The sequence below is a fragment of the Corvus hawaiiensis genome, chromosome 1 (genome assembly GCF_020740725.1).
Source record: "Corvus hawaiiensis isolate bCorHaw1 chromosome 1, bCorHaw1.pri.cur, whole genome shotgun sequence".
Taxonomy (NCBI): Eukaryota; Metazoa; Chordata; class Aves; order Passeriformes; family Corvidae; genus Corvus; species Corvus hawaiiensis.
In genome coordinates, this window is record NC_063213.1 from 31,739,072 (window position 1) to 31,757,858 (window position 18,787).

The following is an 18,787-nucleotide window of genomic DNA, read 5'->3' on the forward strand; positions in this document are numbered from 1 at the left end:
AGCTTCAATTTATGTTTCTGCCAATTTGAGTGGATGTCATTCTTGGGCCTCCAAAGATCAGAAAACATGCTACATCAGCATGGCAGCATTCTCACAAAATAAAGGTCACAAATGAGAAACAAGTAAGAAAAGCAGAAGCAGCACACCAATGCTGCAAAATCTAGTGCTTTGAGGGTAAGACAACAGAAACAGGTCTGATCATTTGTTAAATTTTCCCTCACACAAACACTGTCGAGGCATGCAGTAAGCATGAGTGTTCAAAAACTGAAAATTTTAAAAACATTCATTTTTGGTTTTCCAGTTGAGATGTCAAAAAACAGAACTGACAAATCAGAAAAAGCTGTCCATCTAATCTTTTTGAAAAACAGGCCACATAGAGACTGATTTTGAATTGGCCAGTAGAAAACTTCAATAATTAGTGACATCTGAAGAGCACAGGCGGAAGTTATAAATAAATTTGTTACTGTACCTGAATGGGACCTGTAGTTCTGGTACAACTGATATATCCTTTTCGGTTTCCTAACACGTTGCTTCTTGTTCACAGAGCTCTTGCTTGCGTAATGAAACAGTGACCTCAGGTCACTAAAACGAAAAGCAACTCCTTTCATTATGCTCTGGGCAGTGTCACCAGTTAGAAACATGGCATTAGGGTCATTGATGCACTTCATTAACAGGGCTAGCTCAGCTTGCGTGAAATCCTGTATCTCATCACCATAAAACTCATGGATGGACCACGGCAGCTCCCTGAGCTTTGAAAGTCTTTGAGATAAATTATACAGCAAATCTTCTTCATCAAAGTAACCTCTCTGTGATCGTATCTGCTGATAAAGACAGAAGAGGTGATAGATCTCACTCCTGTCTTCCGTGAAGTTTGGTGATCTCTTTCGGCCTAGCTTTTTGTACTGCTCCTCAGTAAGCTTGCCCCCAAAGCAACTCAGTGCCTCGAAAGAGCCTTTCAGAAAGGATTTTATTTCTTTCCAAACCAGTGCTGGATTGTACAAGCTTTTACCTTTTATCATTTTTGGCCATATTTCATTTGCAAATACATTGTAAGTCACAAAAGTCCAAGGATCACTTTCCCTAGAGCATGCATCTGCAGCTCCTCCATCATCACCATGTTCTGCTTCAAGATTAGCTTCTTCATCCTCATCCTGCCAATTTGGAACAATCAAGTCTTCCTGAGGACTCCAACCAACAATGACTCTTTTAAGACTTCCATCTTCATTTCTTGGAAAAAAGGGGTCAGGCATGGATGCATCTAGTAACAGCAACAACTGCTTGGAGGTGACAAACAGTGGAAAATTTTCATCTTTAATGTCTTGTAGCCTGTGAATATTTGGGTCCAGAGGCTTGAAGTGACTGGTCACCTTGGAAGACTTGCTAAGTTCAATGAAATTCCTCTGAACTTCTCGGCACAAGACAGGATTTTTTGTTACGAAGATCTGGTGCAGGTGCTCCAGCCCGTTTGATGCTTCTGCACCACATGTTTGGTCTTCTTCATGGACACCACACGAATTCATTTCTGCACCAGCTGTGCCCACAGAAACCTTTTCACCTTCACTGTCCTGGTCTTGCTCATCACTCACCTGCTCCTCACTTGAATCATCACTCTCGTGTTTTAGTTCACTCTCTTCCTTCCCTGAACTAGCTTTTTCAACATCACTGCACTGTCTCTGCTGCCATGTCTGCCTCTCCAGCAGAGGTCCCTCTGCCAAGGTAGATTTTTCCCAGTATGAATAGAATTTCTTCCAAAGTCTATACAAGCAGCAAGTCGTCTTCCCTGTCCCACTTCGCCCAATTAAAATGATTGGTTCCATAGGCTTTGGATTGAGAGCAATTACTGCATACTCCAACTCCCCAACTCGGAAAGGGTAATCAACAGAAGACTGCACATCATTTATAATGTTAAGTGCCATGTTAGTACTGAAGCTGTGAAATTTCATTATATTGTATTCCAGTTCTGCTGCACTAGCTGGAGGGAAATACTCAGGCATGGTATGTTCTTTTGATTTTTCTGCCTCCATGTCTTCAACATAACAACGTGGAACACGCTTCTGTGCTGTCACACTGTGGTTCTGATGTCCTTCATTTATACCCTTGAGCTTTTTCCTCAAAATGCAGGACAAGCCACGGTTGTAGGAAATACATATATTTTCTAAGGCACGGTTCAGCTTGCAGTGGTCAAGAACAATGGCCCAAATTCTAATTATTTCTGTGTAAACTCTACCTGATTTTTCTGAATGACTTTTTGTCTGTTCTGTCTCCATGATCTTTTCTGGGCTCTCGCTGCAACGAGGAGAAAAGTCAATCGCAAGTTCCCATAGCATTCTCGCACCTTTGCCCAGTTTGGCTTCATACAGCTGGATATCAGCTTTCAAGTGTTTCAGTGGCTTCTGAAGGCCCCTAGACCATTCCCCATTGCCAAGCCGCTTAATTGTCATTATAGTTTTAGCTTTCAGATAATGAGGCACAGCTTTGCTGCTCAAAGTCTTTAGCATTTCAGGAGTGCACTCTATTTCCCAAGTCATGTTATCAAACTGCACATATGCCTCAATATCCAGACTCTTCCCTTTTTCCTCCTCTGGTTCTTCCTTCTCTCCATTAGGCAGGGCCATACTAAATTCCCCTGCTCCCTTCTTTTTCTCCCAGTCATCCCCTTTTCTTTCAGGATGAGCTATGCTTTCACAAGGTAGTGAGGAACTCCTTCCCTCTTCTGAATTAGTCTGGGTTGACGATGGGTTTTGCACCAGAGGATGATCCTTTTTCACGGTGTCACTCACTTTCAATTGCTGAATTAAAGCTGTGATTGCCTGCACAAGACTTTCCTGCAGTGTTAAGGAGCTGGTCATTCCTTCTGTTTCCTGCTTTCCCAAATGATCTTTTCTTGTTTTTACAGAATATGGGGTTTTTAAATCATTATGCACTGCATTGCCAGATGGTGCCTTTAATGAGAACCCCGATGAAGAATGCCCTGTGATCTTTGACTGTGAAATCTCAGAAGCTGGAATGGGTTTAGATGTTTTACCCAACTGCCCTGCTCTATCTTGGCGGTGCCTCTTCTTCTCCTGTGCAGCATTATTCCAGGCAAGTAGCAGTGGATCTTTTTTTTTAATTCTATGCATCACATCTTTTCCTGATTTGTTTTTTATGTTAAAGTTAATGTCAAATTTTGCCAATAACTCTGTTATTCTCTTAGTCTGCTTTGAAAATCCTTTCTGGAAAACAATATGCATCACTGTATTTCCATTCTCATCTTGTATGTTTGGATTAAGATATGGAAAGTCAGATGGTCTTGAAGCAAAGAGGTCAAGTAGATAGTTCAGGATGTTTAAACCAGTGCCATCTGAAAGCAGAAGAACAAACAGAAAATAAACTAACTTGCTTTACAAGGCTGCATTGCATGCCAACAATTTTCAATACTTTCTTTTTCTGCTGCTACTAAATTAAAATAAATTTGTTTTAAAAAGAAAAACAAAATCTACATTTCATGCTTATAGAATATGCTTATGTAAAACAGCTCAAAACTGAGCTTTCCCAAGATTCAGGGAAAACAATACAAAGGCAGCAAAGCTTTAGAAATCCCTAGTGCTGCAATTATTCCCATAGCATCATTCAGTTTCATTCTTTTTTTAACCTCCGGGTACAGACAGATTTGTTCATTTTCCAACATCAGCCCTGACTGCTACCCAAGGGACACTGGTGACCTGTCATCCAGACAAGCACAGACCCCAGTGCTCTGGGGTCATTTGGTTCACTTTAATATGCTACCCAGAAGTAATCTGCTGCAGATAACTTTGCTTTAATAAAATAACCTGCAGGAAATCCCAATTATATTTGAGGTCCCTGGAGCAAGTTCCTACAAAACAAGATCAGCTACCTCCCTGAGGGGAAAGAAAATACATATATATTCTACAGCTTTCTGGATTTCCCCCAGATAATCTATGTGATTTATATGAGACAACATATGTGAAACATTTCTTTTCCAGCTGTAAAACAGTGACATGACAAAATCATTGTAAAGAAATTGCATATCAAAAACTTTACACAGTGAAAAATACTTAAGAGAACATATTGTCATGGGACTTCTTAATCTTTTGATTTAAAAATGACAACCAGCATTACCTATGCTTTTAATATCTCTAAAGCCATTCAATGAAATGTTTGTGCTTTAAAAATGAATAAATTCAATATTTTAAATTATTTTAATCCTTCAACTCAAAAACGTTTTGTTGGGGTTTTTTTTTAAGTTAAAATCAAACCTGATTTGGGGGCTTAATTTCACAGTTTGTCTTAATTTTTTATATTTTTACATAAGCCCTACAGTTCTTTCACTCAATTCTCCCCTGAAGAAAACTTCGCTTGATTTACGACTGAACAAAAACTGATAAACAGATTTCAGATGCCACTGCTGGATTTCCTCCAAAGTCTGCTGCCATTGCTCTAACTCTACCTTTGTTTCTTCCAACATACTTCCACCCCACATATTCCTACCTAGCACTCATTTTACAGGGTTTCAGAGAGGAGCCTTCCTTGACTCCCCCGTGTCACCTGAGCTGCCATTACCTCTCCTCACAGTCCCAGCCACCACTGCCACAAACAAGAGCACATCAGCTTAACAAAGACTGGGTGTATCCTCTGGCCTGCAGACTTTGGGGGCTGAGTGAGACACAGTAAGACAACCTGATCCACTGTCCCTGCAGCAGCAGAAGGGGCAGGTAAGGAATGGGGATGTTGTCAACAGCAAAAGCCTTACCTTTATTATTTAAACAGATGAAAACTGCAGCATGCAAAGGAGTATCTCCTTGTGTAATGGAGAGGTTTCGAGGGTCTGCGCCTTTGGTCAGCAGCAAATACACCACTTCAAAATAATTCTTTCTGAGGCATATTTTTAGTGGTATTTCAGAACTGCTTCCAATCCCATCAGGCAGAGCTGGTGTGAAGGACAGGAAAATACCAGGGTTTAAAACTGATACACTGATCTGCTAACTACAGAAAGTTCTGAACAGAAGCAGTCAGATGCTGACTGCCTGGCAGGTGACAGTAAGCTGCTTCTTTTTTTCACAGCTTTTTACATGTTTCTGTTAAAACACTTTTTGACTAAGAAGATCTTCATCATTTCCCTTTGTCTCCCATTAAACGGAGCAAACAGTCCTTCTGTTGCGATAGGAAGACATAAAGGCCAGAACATATCTTCTCCAAGTCAGTCAGCCACTGACTAAAACAAGAAGCCTCCTTGCACCTCTGGCATTCACAAGGCTTCAACAGGACCATGTGTCCATAGCTTACAGCTAACATCAAGCTATAAGATTAAATGAAATATGCCAGAGTGATCCTAGGAATAAGCTCATGCAAAACAAGTACGATGATGTCTACACTAGTTAAAAAAAGAAAGACATCTGGTCATGCCTTTGAAATCAATTAAGTAGTCCATTCCTTGTAGCATAACAGCAGACTGAACTGAAAGACTGTGTCTTACATTTTCTGTCAGGACAATATTGTGGCTGAAGACATAGAAATTAATGCCCAAAACAAACTACAGGCGCAGGAGCAACAATAGTTCTTGGCCTTTTACCAACCCTAACAGACAAACTTCATTTGATAAACATCTTCCACCCATGTAGCCTTACTAGCTTCCCCATGTCCCACACAGCAGATGCAGCCAATGCACTGCACTCCAACAAGCTGCTGCACTTATAGAGAGCCACAAAAAACCCCATGTGTTGGTATTTCTGAGACCATCTTGCTCCCAACATGTCAAATAACATACTAGATCTCTTATAGCACATTAATATTGCAGTTTTTCACCTCCTCGTTCAAGCAAGCATCTCATGAGGTGCACTTGTGTATCCGATCTTTCACACTGTTGGATAATGCTGCCAATGTCAACATCTGAAAGACTGCAGGTTTTGAAGAGTCCTCCACCTGACGGATTTTCCCCATTGGCTTTCCCTGTTAGCAGCAGCAAAACTTTATGCCACATTTGCTTCGCCAGCAACTGTTTTATGAAGCTGTTAGCACAGGCATTGGAGATGTTGCATGAGATTTCTTCAGGGATTTCTACAAGACAGTCAAGACAATGTAACTCACTCAAAGCCATATAATGAAATCCACCTCACTGTAAACAAATTTCAGAATAATTAACACATTAAATTGAAAGTAAGGAACAGCAAAATGTATCTTTCCATCCAAGAAAGTTTGAACATTTTTATGCACCATGAATTTCTGTGCATATTCCATTGGTTTTGAGTGCAAAACACGACATTAAATATAATTAAAAGCACATTATTCCAGTCATAAAAGTTACAGAAAGAGATAAGAGAAGGAAGGGTAAAAGGGCAATAAGTGTATGTTAGCATCAAGCACAATTTTCACAGCAATTAAGTTTTGTGAAAGGAAGAAATGGGAACTCACTGCACCTTTCACAGAAGACAGCCATTTCAGAAATTGCTTAACTGCATCTTCCTTCAATACATTTTTATTATGTGCTCCATTTTCACACCTGTAGAACTGGACAAACTGTTCCACAACATCCTGGAGAGAATTTGTATCAGCTGTGGCACTTTCCTTCTCTCCTGCAAAACATTACAGAAATTGAAAATCCACTTCCTTGCCAGGATGTTTTCAGGGCAAGACTGTAATGCATTACATCCCAGGGCTCTAAGAAATGTGTAGTGGCAGATTAAAAACAGATGGCTGAAACTTCTACTGCCAATGCCAGTCCTGTGATGGATTTCTGACCTCAAAGGAAATCTGATACTTTCATCAAATACACTCTTGTCCTGGTTTTGCCTGGGCTAGAGTTATTTTTCTTCTTAGTAGATGGTATGGTGCGCCATGCTTTGGATGTAGGATGAGGATACTGTTGATAGCACAGTGATGTTTTGGTGGTTGCTGAGCAGTGCTTACCCTGAGACAAGCACTTCTCCATGTCCCATGCTCTGCCAGAGAGCAGGTGCACAAGAAGCTGGGAGGGAGCATGGTAAGGGCAGCTGACCCCAAATGTCAAAGGGATATTCCATACCACAGAATGTCATGTTCAGTATATAAACTATGGGGAATTGGCCATGAAGGCACCATTGCTGCCTGGGGACAGACTGGGCATCGGCTAGTGGGATGTGAGCAATTGTACTGTGCATCACTCGTGTTTCTTGGGTTTTATTCCTCTCTCTTTCTGCATTTCATAACTTTAATAATAATAGGAATGGTAGTAACCTACTTTATTTCAAATTTTAAACTGTTCTTATCTCAACCCACCATAGGAGGGAGGGGGAAGTGAGTGAGTGGCTGCTCAGTACTTAGTTGCCAGCTGAGGTCAAACCATGGCTCTGTTTACCATAATTCACTAGGCTGAAAACTGTAATAGCTTCTGTATGCAGGCAGGAAAATTCTGCCTCACAATTATATCATTAGAGTAGATGACTAAACCTGGTAATGTTTGCAGAGCACAGTTTTAATGGGCTTGTCTGATTCCTCAGTGTCACTTCAAAAATACAGCCATAAAAGAATTTGTCCTCTTAAAATTAAAAAACAAAGCCAAAAATATACACCACACCAAAATGTTATCTGCAAATTTAAGAGATATGTATGTAATGGGAAATAGCAGATTTTAAATGATGTCCCAGTAAATGCCCTCAAATAAACACCAAAAAACTTGGCTTGAATTTCCTAAATGCCTTAAGGAATTCAGATACATGAAAGACCAAACAAAACAGTAGCTTTACCTCTTAGGACAAAGAGAGAGACAAGGCTGGTCATCTTTTTAGAAAGAAGGACTAACCTCAGATTGTTAAGCCCCTGTGAAGCTGGAGCTTATTCTCCAGCCTCTCATTTGTACTAAGCTTAGAAAACTCTTGTGGGCTGTGCATCACCAAAAAAACCCCAAAATCAAAAAAAAACCCTGGCCACAGAAGACAGGCTGTGCAACCTGAAATGCCAACCAAAGAGATCATTACCACAGAGGTATTGGTGTTAACCTCCTAATGGAGAACCACTGTGCTAAAACCTTCTCCAGAGTAGAGATCTCCACGGCAAAGAAAAAAAACTGTGGGAATTTCTTTGCCAGGAGCCGTAAGCTGCAAGCACAATGAAACCCAGTGTTTTCCAATAAACGTATATGCAATACACACATGAAAACTGAGATGTAGTCTAAAATCTTTGCTTTATGCCAAGCTTGATTTGAACATCACTTGGACAGCAGCTGCCTTCAGGCAAGGACAAAACGTTCGCTATTGACTGGTAGGAGATCACGGTGACAACTCACAGGGAAAATTACATAAAACACACCCGCTACTACTTCTTTGAAATAAAACAATTTTGTACCTAAAGGTCATAATTTTAAAACAGGAAAAGCACACACTGTATGTAGTACCTGTCTGCTTCCCAGAGGAAGTGTGTTTCTCAATGTGCTTGCTGACTTCTTTTACAGCATCAAAGTTTTTGTTCTTTTTCAAGATATCTATGACATATCTTGATTGTGCATCTGGAACAGTGGGATCAACCCCAAAGTTCAGGAGCATGATCACATCTTCTGTTTGTCCTAAAGCAATACATGAATAAAAATTAGAGGAAGAATAACTCACATTGTTCAGGAGTTTTGTTCTGTTTTCCTTTTTATTCTTAATTACCTGGCACAATTTCTAGCACAATTTTAACTTTAAAAAGTCTAAATTTTTCCAGTGTCGTAAGCTGACAGGGTGATGATCAGTCGAAGGTTGGACTTGAAGATCTTGGAAGCCTTTTCCAAACTTAATGATTCTGTGATTGTATTCTATGATTTTAGGGTTTATAATATTTATAATATATAGCTATAAAGAAATAAACTAATAGATACATGTAAAGCTATATGTTTTCTACTAATATATACAATATATAAAGATACAAAATAAAATAAATAATTACATACTAAAATATATACTCTCTTTATAAAAAATACCATATGAATATTACTAAATAAATTTTAAACTTCGACCCATAAGTCTGGTGTTACCTAGGCATTGATGTTTGCTTCCTGTTGCCACCTCGTGGGCAGAGTAAGAAATACAAGGGAAAAAGCTAGGCTCATAAATGCCACAGAAACTGTGAAGGAAAGCATTTCGTTTTCCTCCTCTGACAAGGCTGCTATCTAGGTCTTAAATTTTAACCTATTTAAAGGAACAGGAGAGGCCTGACAGCAAGTTGTATCTTACTTATCCAGGAATTTTGTGATCCTTTAAAAATTTTGTAATGAACTATGTTTACTTAGGTAAGGAATGTTTGACTGTGTCATTTTAGTTGGTTTTAATTTAGATCTGTGTTGGCTGAGTGTCAGTAGAAAACCCTGAGAAATTACCTCACTGACCTGCAGAAAGAAACTCTGTGGACCCATGCCCCTTAGAGAACTTAATAGTTGAAGAACAAAATTCAATAAAGGATTGCCTAATGGTGTCATGTAACTAGAGAAGAATTAAATGCCATCGAACAAGAAAGGTATCTTGAGAGAGTTAAGGAGTCAAAGGCCTATACAATCCAGAAAACGTGATTAATACTTTGAAGGTGCAGTAATGGAGCCAATTCATAGGCTTACACACCCCAGAAAACTTAATCGATAGTAATTGTCTAACCAGGACAGCAAATGTAATAATAAAGCACTGTTTAGCTGGATAAAATTTGGGTTATCCATTAAACAAAGATAGATGAGATGCTCTGGTGGTAATTAGGAGGAACAAAACACCTATACCATGATGCAAGAAATTGGGTGGGCTTTTGGGAGTGTCTATAAAAAAACTGTTGGATGTTATAATGTATATAAATGAATGAAAATTGTTGTTTCTTTGAATATGTCTGTGGCAAATAAATTCCCAATATGTTCCCAATTTTGACACAACATTGTTATTAGGAATGTTCATCTCACAACTTTTTGCTGTGAGATTTAAAACTCCTCATTTCAGGCCTCCAGGTGGTCTAACATGATTTTAAGGGCACATCAAAATTCAAAAGGTAACTTTTGTGATTCTAAAAACTGCAGCATACTTGTGAGAAAATCCTAACCAGCCAAACCAAAGAGCAGAGGAAATGGTCACACATAAGGCACACAAATTTAAAAAAGAATTCTTGAAATGTTTAATTACCAGTTGCCACTACAGGTCTACATTCAGATACTTTCTCATTTTCTTCCTTAGCATGAAACAGTAAACACCAGGGTCTGAAACTTTCTTCCATTATAGATTTTGCCATATGAAAACAAAACAATACACACACACACACAGAAAATTGTACGTACTGCGTTTCTGTGAATATTCACTGGAAGAGGCCACAATATGCAGCAGGGTCTGTCCATCTCTGTCTTTCTGGTTGATCCTATCCTTCAGCTCTGGCCTCCAAGTCAGCAACCATCTGAACAGACGGTTCTTTGCTGAAATGATAAAAAAACGCTCTTAAAGAAACAGATCCTGGGGTTTTTTCCCCTATGGAGTGGCAAGATGCAAATCTATTACACACAAACTGGTGCTCCACACTGAGATGGCAGGAAGAAACACTGTACCTTTTTTAAAGCTGATATATTTGGGTTACAGAAGAGCCATATCAATCACACTTTTGCTTCAAACCACAGAAGAGAACAATTATATTAGGTTTCCACCACTATCAGGCATAGGTGATCAAATAGAGTGTTTACAACATTTCTAAGCAAGTGCTTTATTGGCATGTGCAAGATTATACCTAGATGACCTGACCTGAGTTGTTGGGACTTTCTTTTAATTTAAAAAAGGTCTAGCTGTCAGTTCTCTGATAAAAGCCAGCATTGTTTTATTTTAGCTGCAGATGTCACTCACTTGCTTTGATACACAGTCTGATAACAGCATGCAGCGGATACACTCCGATGGACTCAGCCTTGGCCCCAATAGAAATCAGCCACTTGACTAACTCTGCTACCTCCTGCAGCTTCTCACCGCGACCATACAACTCAGAAGTCTGGTAGCAAAGAGAACAATTACAACACATTATTTTTACATACACAAAAAGCATTTCTTTTTTAATATTTTCCATATTTTCATGACGAGAATCAGTGGAACAACAACCAAGCCATATTCACTGTAAAACTGAACTATTTATTTCACAGACTTTCATAGAACGGGCCTGGGTTGGAAGGGACCTTAAAGATCATCTAATTTCAACATCCCTGCTGCCAGCAGGGATACCTTTCACTACAACAGGCTGCTCAGAACTCCATTCAACCTGGCTTCAAACACTTCAAGGGATGGGGCACCCACAACTTCTCTGGGCAGCCCATTCCAGTGCTTCACCACCCTCTGAGTAAAGAATTTCTTCCTAATATCTCAACTAAACCTACTGACTTTCAGTCTGAATTCATGCCCCCTTGCCTGTCACCATATGCTCTCGTAAAAAGTCTCTCACCATCTTTCTTGTAGGCTCCCTTCAGGTACTGGAAGGAGCAACTAGGTCACCACAAAGCCTTCTCTTTTCCAGGCTAAACAATTGTAATTCTGTCAGCCTTCCCTCACAGGAGAGGTGCTCCATTCCTCTGATCATCTTGGTGGCCTCTCCTAGACTTAATCCAACAAACTGATGTCAGGAATAGAGTAGCCAGCAGGACCGGGGCAGCAAAGGTCCCTCTCTACTTGGCACTGGTGAGGCCGCACTGCAAATCCTGTGCTCTGTTCTGGGCCCCCCCACTGCTAGAAAGAGATTGAGGTGCTGGAGCGTGTCCAGACAAGGGCAGTGGAGCTGGTGAAGGGTCTGGAGCACAAGTCTGATGAAGAGAGGCTGAGGAAGCTGGGGGTGTTTAACCTGGAGAAAAGGAGGCTCAGGAGAGACCTCACTGCTCTACAGCTTCCTGAAAGGAGGCCGTAGCCAGTTGGGGGTTGGTCTCTTTCACATGTCCCAGGTGAAATAAGGAGAAGAAACAGCTTTAACTTGTGCCAGCAGAAGTTCAGATCAGATATTAGGAAAAAATTTTCACTGAAAGAGTGGTCAGGCATTGGAATAAGTTGCCCAGGGAGGTGGTGGAGTCACCATCTCTGGAAGTGTTCAACAGGCATCTGGATGTGGCACTTGGGGTTTAGGGGAGATTATAGTGGTGCCGGGTTGATCTTGAAGGTCTCTTCCAACCTCGATGATTCTGGGATTCTGAGAAAGCACACAGCCTGAGCAGAAGCCAGCTGAATTTAAAGTATGTTCTTGCAAGGACTTAATGAAGATGAAGCACAGTCTACAAGGGGTAGAGCAATATAGGGTACTCTGGAGGTGTGCAGTGGAAGCTAGGATGGAAATTGAGACAATATGCCAGAAGGATCAGGACATGAGGAGGTGGTCGGAAACAGTGTTCAGACAAAACTTCTCCATTTGTGCCAGTCATCTCTTTAAATAGCAGTTTTCACACATGCTTCCAACGTTTACAAATAAATATTTTTTTTCTAATACCTCATGCCAAATTTTGACTGGCAAGAATACTCTTTGAGCACAGTTATCAAATCAAAATATAACAGATTACAGGGAGAATGTAGCAGCAGCAGGGGAAGTTCGAGCTGTCAGAAAGCCATATTTTCTAATTTTCACAAAAGAGAATCAGCACTTAGGGATTTTTCATCTTGATTCTTTCAGCTTGCCATGTGCACAACAAACCCACCAGAACAGATAAGACTGGTTGGGCCAGTTCAACAAAAAAAGGACGTACTATTTTGAAAGGCTGCCCGCTTTTCCTATCTCAATGAGGCATTTTGCTTTGCTTGTCCAGGAAGATACTTTGCTAAGACCCTCTGCATGGGTCTTCTGCTGTGTTGCCATGCTTCATTTCCAGAGTGGAGTTACTCTGCTAGCACTGGCACAGCACATCTGCCTAATGATACCCAACCAAGACACGTTTGCATTTATCCATTCACTAATTCTTCTTCTATCCCTAAAAACAAGCCTGGGAAGAGATGTGAATTTACTTCCTTTGCATTACCCTCAGAATTACTCCTGCTCACTCTGTCAGGCACCTAACTGAAATACAATCATGGAAAAAGCACCCATTTGAAATTATTATGACAAGTACCACAAGCACTCCAACAGCCAAATGGCAAATTCTAGCATATTCCACAAATATGCCTTAAACCTTAACTTGCCAGGCAGTAAACACCAAGCAAAGGTCCTGTGTAGCCTACAGCTAACATCTTCCAAAGTTCCTGCCAGGGAAGAAACTGTAAGAAATACAGAAATTATTTGCTGTGAGGATGGTGAGGCACTGGAACAGGTTGCCCAGAGCAACTGGGATGTGGAAGGTGCCTCTGCCCATGGTGGAACTTTAACATCCCTTCCAACCCGAATCATTCTAGGACTCTATGGTAAAGCCCAATGGAATTTCTCAATTTCTCACACACATTGTGAGATGCCTTTAGAAAGTTGATATGTCACTGCTATGGAAACTGGCTGCTCCTGAGTTGCAGAGCTGGTGAACTCCCAGCAGCTCCTGGCTCACAGAAAACTGCCAACTACACCTTTGTAATACTAATACACCATGGAAATACTAAATTTCATTCAGAAATATTACATTACATGAAGTTAAATTTTCAAATGAATAGATGATAAAGCATAATCATAAAATGTCTGTATATTACTTTTCATTTTATTTTTCTTGGTTCGAGATGGAAAATCTCTCACTAAAGTGATCAGGAAGAAAAGAAATAAATACAAGGAAAAAATAAAAAACACTACTTTACCTCAAAGAGATTCTTCAGAGATACCTGGTTAACTCTGAGATCATGGGGCAACTCTTGCTTCTCAGACAACAACAACAGACAAGACTGAAAAAAAATCCCAAACATTAACGCTCGTATAAGTACACTTAAAACTTTGTTTTTCACTGCCTCATCAGATCTTGTAGGAAAACTACCACAGGCTAACAGTATTTCAGATCTTTTCATAAGATCCCAACTGAATCTCCCTTTCTAATTTTCACCTGAATTCATGTAATACACAGTAGAGTGTAGGAAGCTGCAAGTGATGAACGTTTCCTCAGAAATAAAAACCATGTAAAAAGGTTAGGTTCTAAAAGATTCTCCAATACTTGGAATACTTCCAACACTTGGAAGTAACCCTTTGCTTTAGGAATGGACCTTTACATTGGGTACAAGACTCTCCAGCTAACACCAACATCCCAAGCAGAGAGCAAGAAATAAATATTGTATCTTCTTCTACTTTCTTCTTTTTTCTCAGTTTCTCTAAAAGACTTTGCCTTGCTCCTTGAAAACCCACCAAGCTTCACCAGAGGACAAGGGAAGAACTATGGATACCATTTACTTGGACTTCTGAAAGGCCTTTGATACAGTCCCCCACAAGTCTTAGCTCTAAATTGGAGAGATATGAGTTTAATGACTGGACTGTTGGATGGATAAGGAACTGGCAGAATGGCTGCACCCAAAGAGCTCTAGTCAATGACTTACTGTCCAAGTGGAAACCAGTAGTGAGTGGTGTCCCTCAAGTGCCTGTACTGGGACCAGTACATTCATTATCTTCACCAATGACATCACCACTCAGACTGTGGGGTGCCCTCAATCACTCAGGCAGTTTGCAGATGGCACCAAACTGAGTGATGCAGTTGATAACGCTCGAGGGAAAGGGATGCCATCCAGAGGGACTCTGAAAGGGTTGAGGAGCAGGCCCAGGGGAACGCCAGGAAGTTCAACAAGGCCAAGTGCAAGGTCCTTCACCTGGGTCAGGGCAATCCCCAGTATCAATACAGACTGGGGAAGAAGGACCTGGGGGATAATGGTGGATGAAAAAATAGGACAAAAGCCAGCAATGCGGCTTGCAGCCCAGAAAACAAACAGTATCCTGAGCTGCATGAAAAGTAGCATGGTCAGCAAGTCAAGGGAGGTGACTCTACCTCTCTACTCTGCTGAGACCAGCCTGGAATGTTACATCCAGCTCTGGGGTCACCAGCACAGAAAAAACATGGATCTGTTGGAGTGAGTCCAGAGGAGGGCCACAAAAATCATTAGTGGGATGAAGCACCTCTCCTATGATGAAAGGCTGAGAAAGTTGGAGTTATTCATCTTGGAGAAGGTTTCAGAGAAACCTTATTGCAATAAGGTCAATATAAAAATGGGGTTTAGAAAAAAGACTTTTTAACAAGGCATTTGTGACAGGACAAGAGGCAACAGTCTTGACCAGAGAGTATGTTTTTATTGGACATAACGAAAAAATTTTTTATGATACAGGTGGTGAGGCACTGGGAACAGGCTGCCCAGAGAAGCTCTGAATGTCCCATCCTTAACAGTGTTTATGGTCAGGTTGGACAGGCCCTTTACAATCTGATCTAGTGAAAGATGTCTCTGCCCACAGCAGGAGGCTTGGATGGGAAATGTGGGGCTGCAGTGAGTCCACAGCTCTAGTGTGGATCCTCCATAGGCTGTGGTTCCTGTCAAAAGCCTGCTCCCTCATGGTGTCTCCACAGGCTGTGTGGCACGATACTCTACCCTAAATGGTGGTAAAACAGCTTGAACTTTACCTAAATTGTAAAAGTTATCAGTGATGGATAGAGAAGGGAGAGTCACACTGCTTATGGTGTTGAAGAATGCTGAGACCTGCCTGAATCATCAATCCCAAAGTTACACATTCTGAGGATGTGAAAAACAATGTTTCCTGACAGATACTGGTACCAGTGACGATGCAGCAAAGTTCCTGATAAAGGAACCAACAGGTGATACTACTAATAACTTATCGAAAGCTGCTAAGCTGACACAGCCAGCCTAGAAACACATGACTGACAGTCACTTTATACTATAAAAGCACAGTCAACACTTTTTAAAGGCAGGGTCTTCTAACAAACCCCTTCCTGAAGTGTGTGTGTAAATTCCTCCCTTGAGTGGAGATTCCCCTCAAGGTTACTCCTGGAGGCTGAGCAAAAGAGTTTTGCCCGTGGCCACTGGCATGGGTGAGTAACATCAATCTCTACTTAATAACTATTTTGCTATCTTTAATACCTACGCGTCAATATTGCTTCAATAAATAGTACATTATACTTACTAGCTGCTATAACTATCTATACTGTGAGGTAAAAAATTCTGATTAAAGTATTTTAGTCTGATCATTATCATTGTCAATTTAAGTAAGTTATTTATTTTATTCATATAGATATATTTGGTTTGTCATCCTTAATCCTGTGGGACAAAGTTGTATAGAGGCTCGATTACACATATATAATCCTTTAAACATAAACCATTCACCAAGTCTGGGAGTAGGATTGGATCCAGCCACAGCCAGGCACCTCTCTGAGGAGTCTGGAAAGCAAGTGGGTCCCTTCTGAACCTTATGACTCAACAGGAGGTTTTCCCTGATAAACCCCAACTGAAGCTTCCACTTTGCTTGTGACAGGCTGCAAAGGAGCCCCTTGCTCTGGGCCTGGAGCACCTCCTCCTTCTCCTTCTCCACCCCCGGGGCTCACAGGGCTGTTTCTCTCATTTGAATACTATTGAATTGAATAATGACTCTAGGTCGCACTATAAGAGACAACAGACAGCAGCACGAGACAAGTAGGATTTCAAGTCCATCGTATCCCTTTCAGAAAGGAATTTCAGGAATTATTTATCACTAAAAGCATTTTTCAAAGTCTTAAAAATCAAGACATTTGAACCAGGCAGCAACATATATTCACAGTTTTGGCTTTTAAAGGTAACACGAGCTTATGCTGAAGAGGTAAGACATGAATGCCCAACATCCAGTGGGAGGTGACATGGTGACATGGTGACACAGTGACACACTTACCCGCCACTTCCCTTTCTGGGCCAGCCTTTCTATCACCGCTTGCCAAATCAGTGCATCGAAACTTGCACTGAAAATGTAATCATATGCAGGGTGGAAAGTTGGCGGCAAGATTCGGTCATCTGCAAGAATAAGCAATAGAGAAAACTATTTGGTACACACAGCACTTCAAATGTTGGAGTCTCCAACTAAATTCATCGCACAGTGATAATTTTAGCACTGACTAATACCCAGGGGATTGCCCAGTGGGGGCTTAAGAAATGCTGGTCACACAACTGATTTAGCACCCTGTTATCAGTCACCAGACTTCATTAAACAAGGGCAAAAAAATTAATTCCTGCTCTCAGGAAACACCTCAAAGCCCCAAGACATTGAGGCTTCAACGAACCTCATGGCAGGTCTCCCACTTACGGGTCAACCAGATACTGACTGCAACAACTAATCAAGGGGCTTAACATGGGGCTACAGGCTCAAGAAAAGGCAGCAGAGGCACAACCTGAAATCTTCTGGCATGCCTGCAGGCCCATCAGACGAAGCATGTTAAACAGACTAAAAAGCAAGCAGAGGAGGAGAGACTGAGAGGAGGACAGGGAGACTTAGGGTGGACATTGCTCAAAGAAACACACACAGTGCCACAGGAAGGTCACATTTCCTCTTTCCATTGCTGTCCGTTACTAGCTGAGGGAAAGTCCTCCACACTGAAATACACTGCACTGTAAAAATGTTTTAACCGCCTATCTTCTAATTATCTTCAAATCTATCTAGCTAAAAGAAAAGCAGAGTGGTCTGGAGAAAACACACTTAAAGCCTCCAGGATCTGGAGCTCCAAACCTCCAATTTTGTCTCCCTGACTCTAAATTTTGACTTTTTCTAACTATTCCATAATTGAAATGTTCCTGTGAGACAACTCGCTCCCCTGCAGTGTTTTGAGATTGTTGGCATCTGCTGTATACAAAATGGACCAAGTTCACCACATCCTCAATATACTCATAATCCTCAAACGGACCTGAGGCACTGAAGGATCAAAGGAATGATCTCACAAAGGACATGCTACTAAGTGTTGTCATCACTACTGGAAGGCTCTTAGAAAAATTAAGCTCTTAATTTGAGTTTACCATTGACGCTTATGAAGATTCCTGCTATAAACTCAGCAATTTGAGTTCGATCTGCAGAAGAATTCAGGAGAACCAAACCTCTGTGGAACATAGCAACTGCCTCATAAGACATTGATAACATGATTAATGAGTAGCCAGCTCTATAATAAGCCTGGAAAAAAAAGGAGAATAAAAAGATATTGGGAAAATATTCAGAGATATTTACTACAGAACAAAATGTTGTAATTTTTTTTTTATATTCTCACATTATGTTATAAAAATGACATGTAGTACTATTTCTACAGCTTCTTATACACAGATCCAAAAAAAAAAGTGCAATAACTATTCTATTCTAATCTCTTGAAATTCACAATATTCTGCTGATATTATCACGAATACTAAAAGTGATAAATCCTGAAATACAAAGCTTGGAAATTAGCTACAGGTTGAAAGACACACTTTCAGCAGCTGTATGTTAACCTCCTCTGGACAAGACTGGGGTTTTTTGTGTCACAAAGTCCAGAATATATATTTATGTTTCCACATCACTGCGTTTTGCAGTATTTCCCACACTGCATATATTCTTCAGCCAACAGCACCTGAATGTGTTTACATGCACCCCTGAATTAGGTTGTACCGGCTCAGGGTCACAGTGGAGTTCATTTGTTCAAATCAAATAACTGGCATGCTGCAACACAGCACAAGTTAAAAGGGTATTTGGATGCAATTTTACCATATCTAAATCAAAAACGTTCTACTAAAGCCTCTGGGAGTCTTTAGTGGTTAGACCAGAAGACTGTTTATTGCACATAAAAGCCAATCCAAGAGTATGCCTCCATATCATAAACACTGTACAACTCCTACTTATTCCTAACAGATGGCTATTTGAGTCAAGGTGTACTTAATCAATGTGTATTTAATCACAAGCTAAGTGTAGTGTATTGTTCTGTTCACTG

At 40.7% G+C, this 18,787-nt stretch overlaps 1 protein-coding gene across 2 annotated transcripts in view; it reads right to left on the minus strand.

Moving 5' to 3' along the window:
• Positions 1-18,787, minus strand: part of TRANK1 (tetratricopeptide repeat and ankyrin repeat containing 1) — a 48,708-nt gene that overhangs the window by 18,560 nt on the left and 11,361 nt on the right. For both annotated transcript variants that reach the window (XM_048298745.1, XM_048298752.1), the window contains exons 4-13: positions 17,853-18,003; positions 16,741-16,859; positions 13,695-13,778; positions 10,809-10,947; positions 10,259-10,390; positions 8,369-8,536; positions 6,417-6,572; positions 5,806-6,057; positions 4,754-4,930; positions 470-3,343 (exon numbers count right to left, since the gene is read on the minus strand). In XM_048298745.1, the coding sequence (XP_048154702.1) occupies positions 470-3,343; positions 4,754-4,930; positions 5,806-6,057; positions 6,417-6,572; positions 8,369-8,536; positions 10,259-10,390; positions 10,809-10,947; positions 13,695-13,778; positions 16,741-16,859; positions 17,853-18,003 (4,252 nt within the window). The remainder of the gene's footprint in view (positions 1-469; positions 3,344-4,753; positions 4,931-5,805; positions 6,058-6,416; positions 6,573-8,368; positions 8,537-10,258; positions 10,391-10,808; positions 10,948-13,694; positions 13,779-16,740; positions 16,860-17,852; positions 18,004-18,787) is intronic.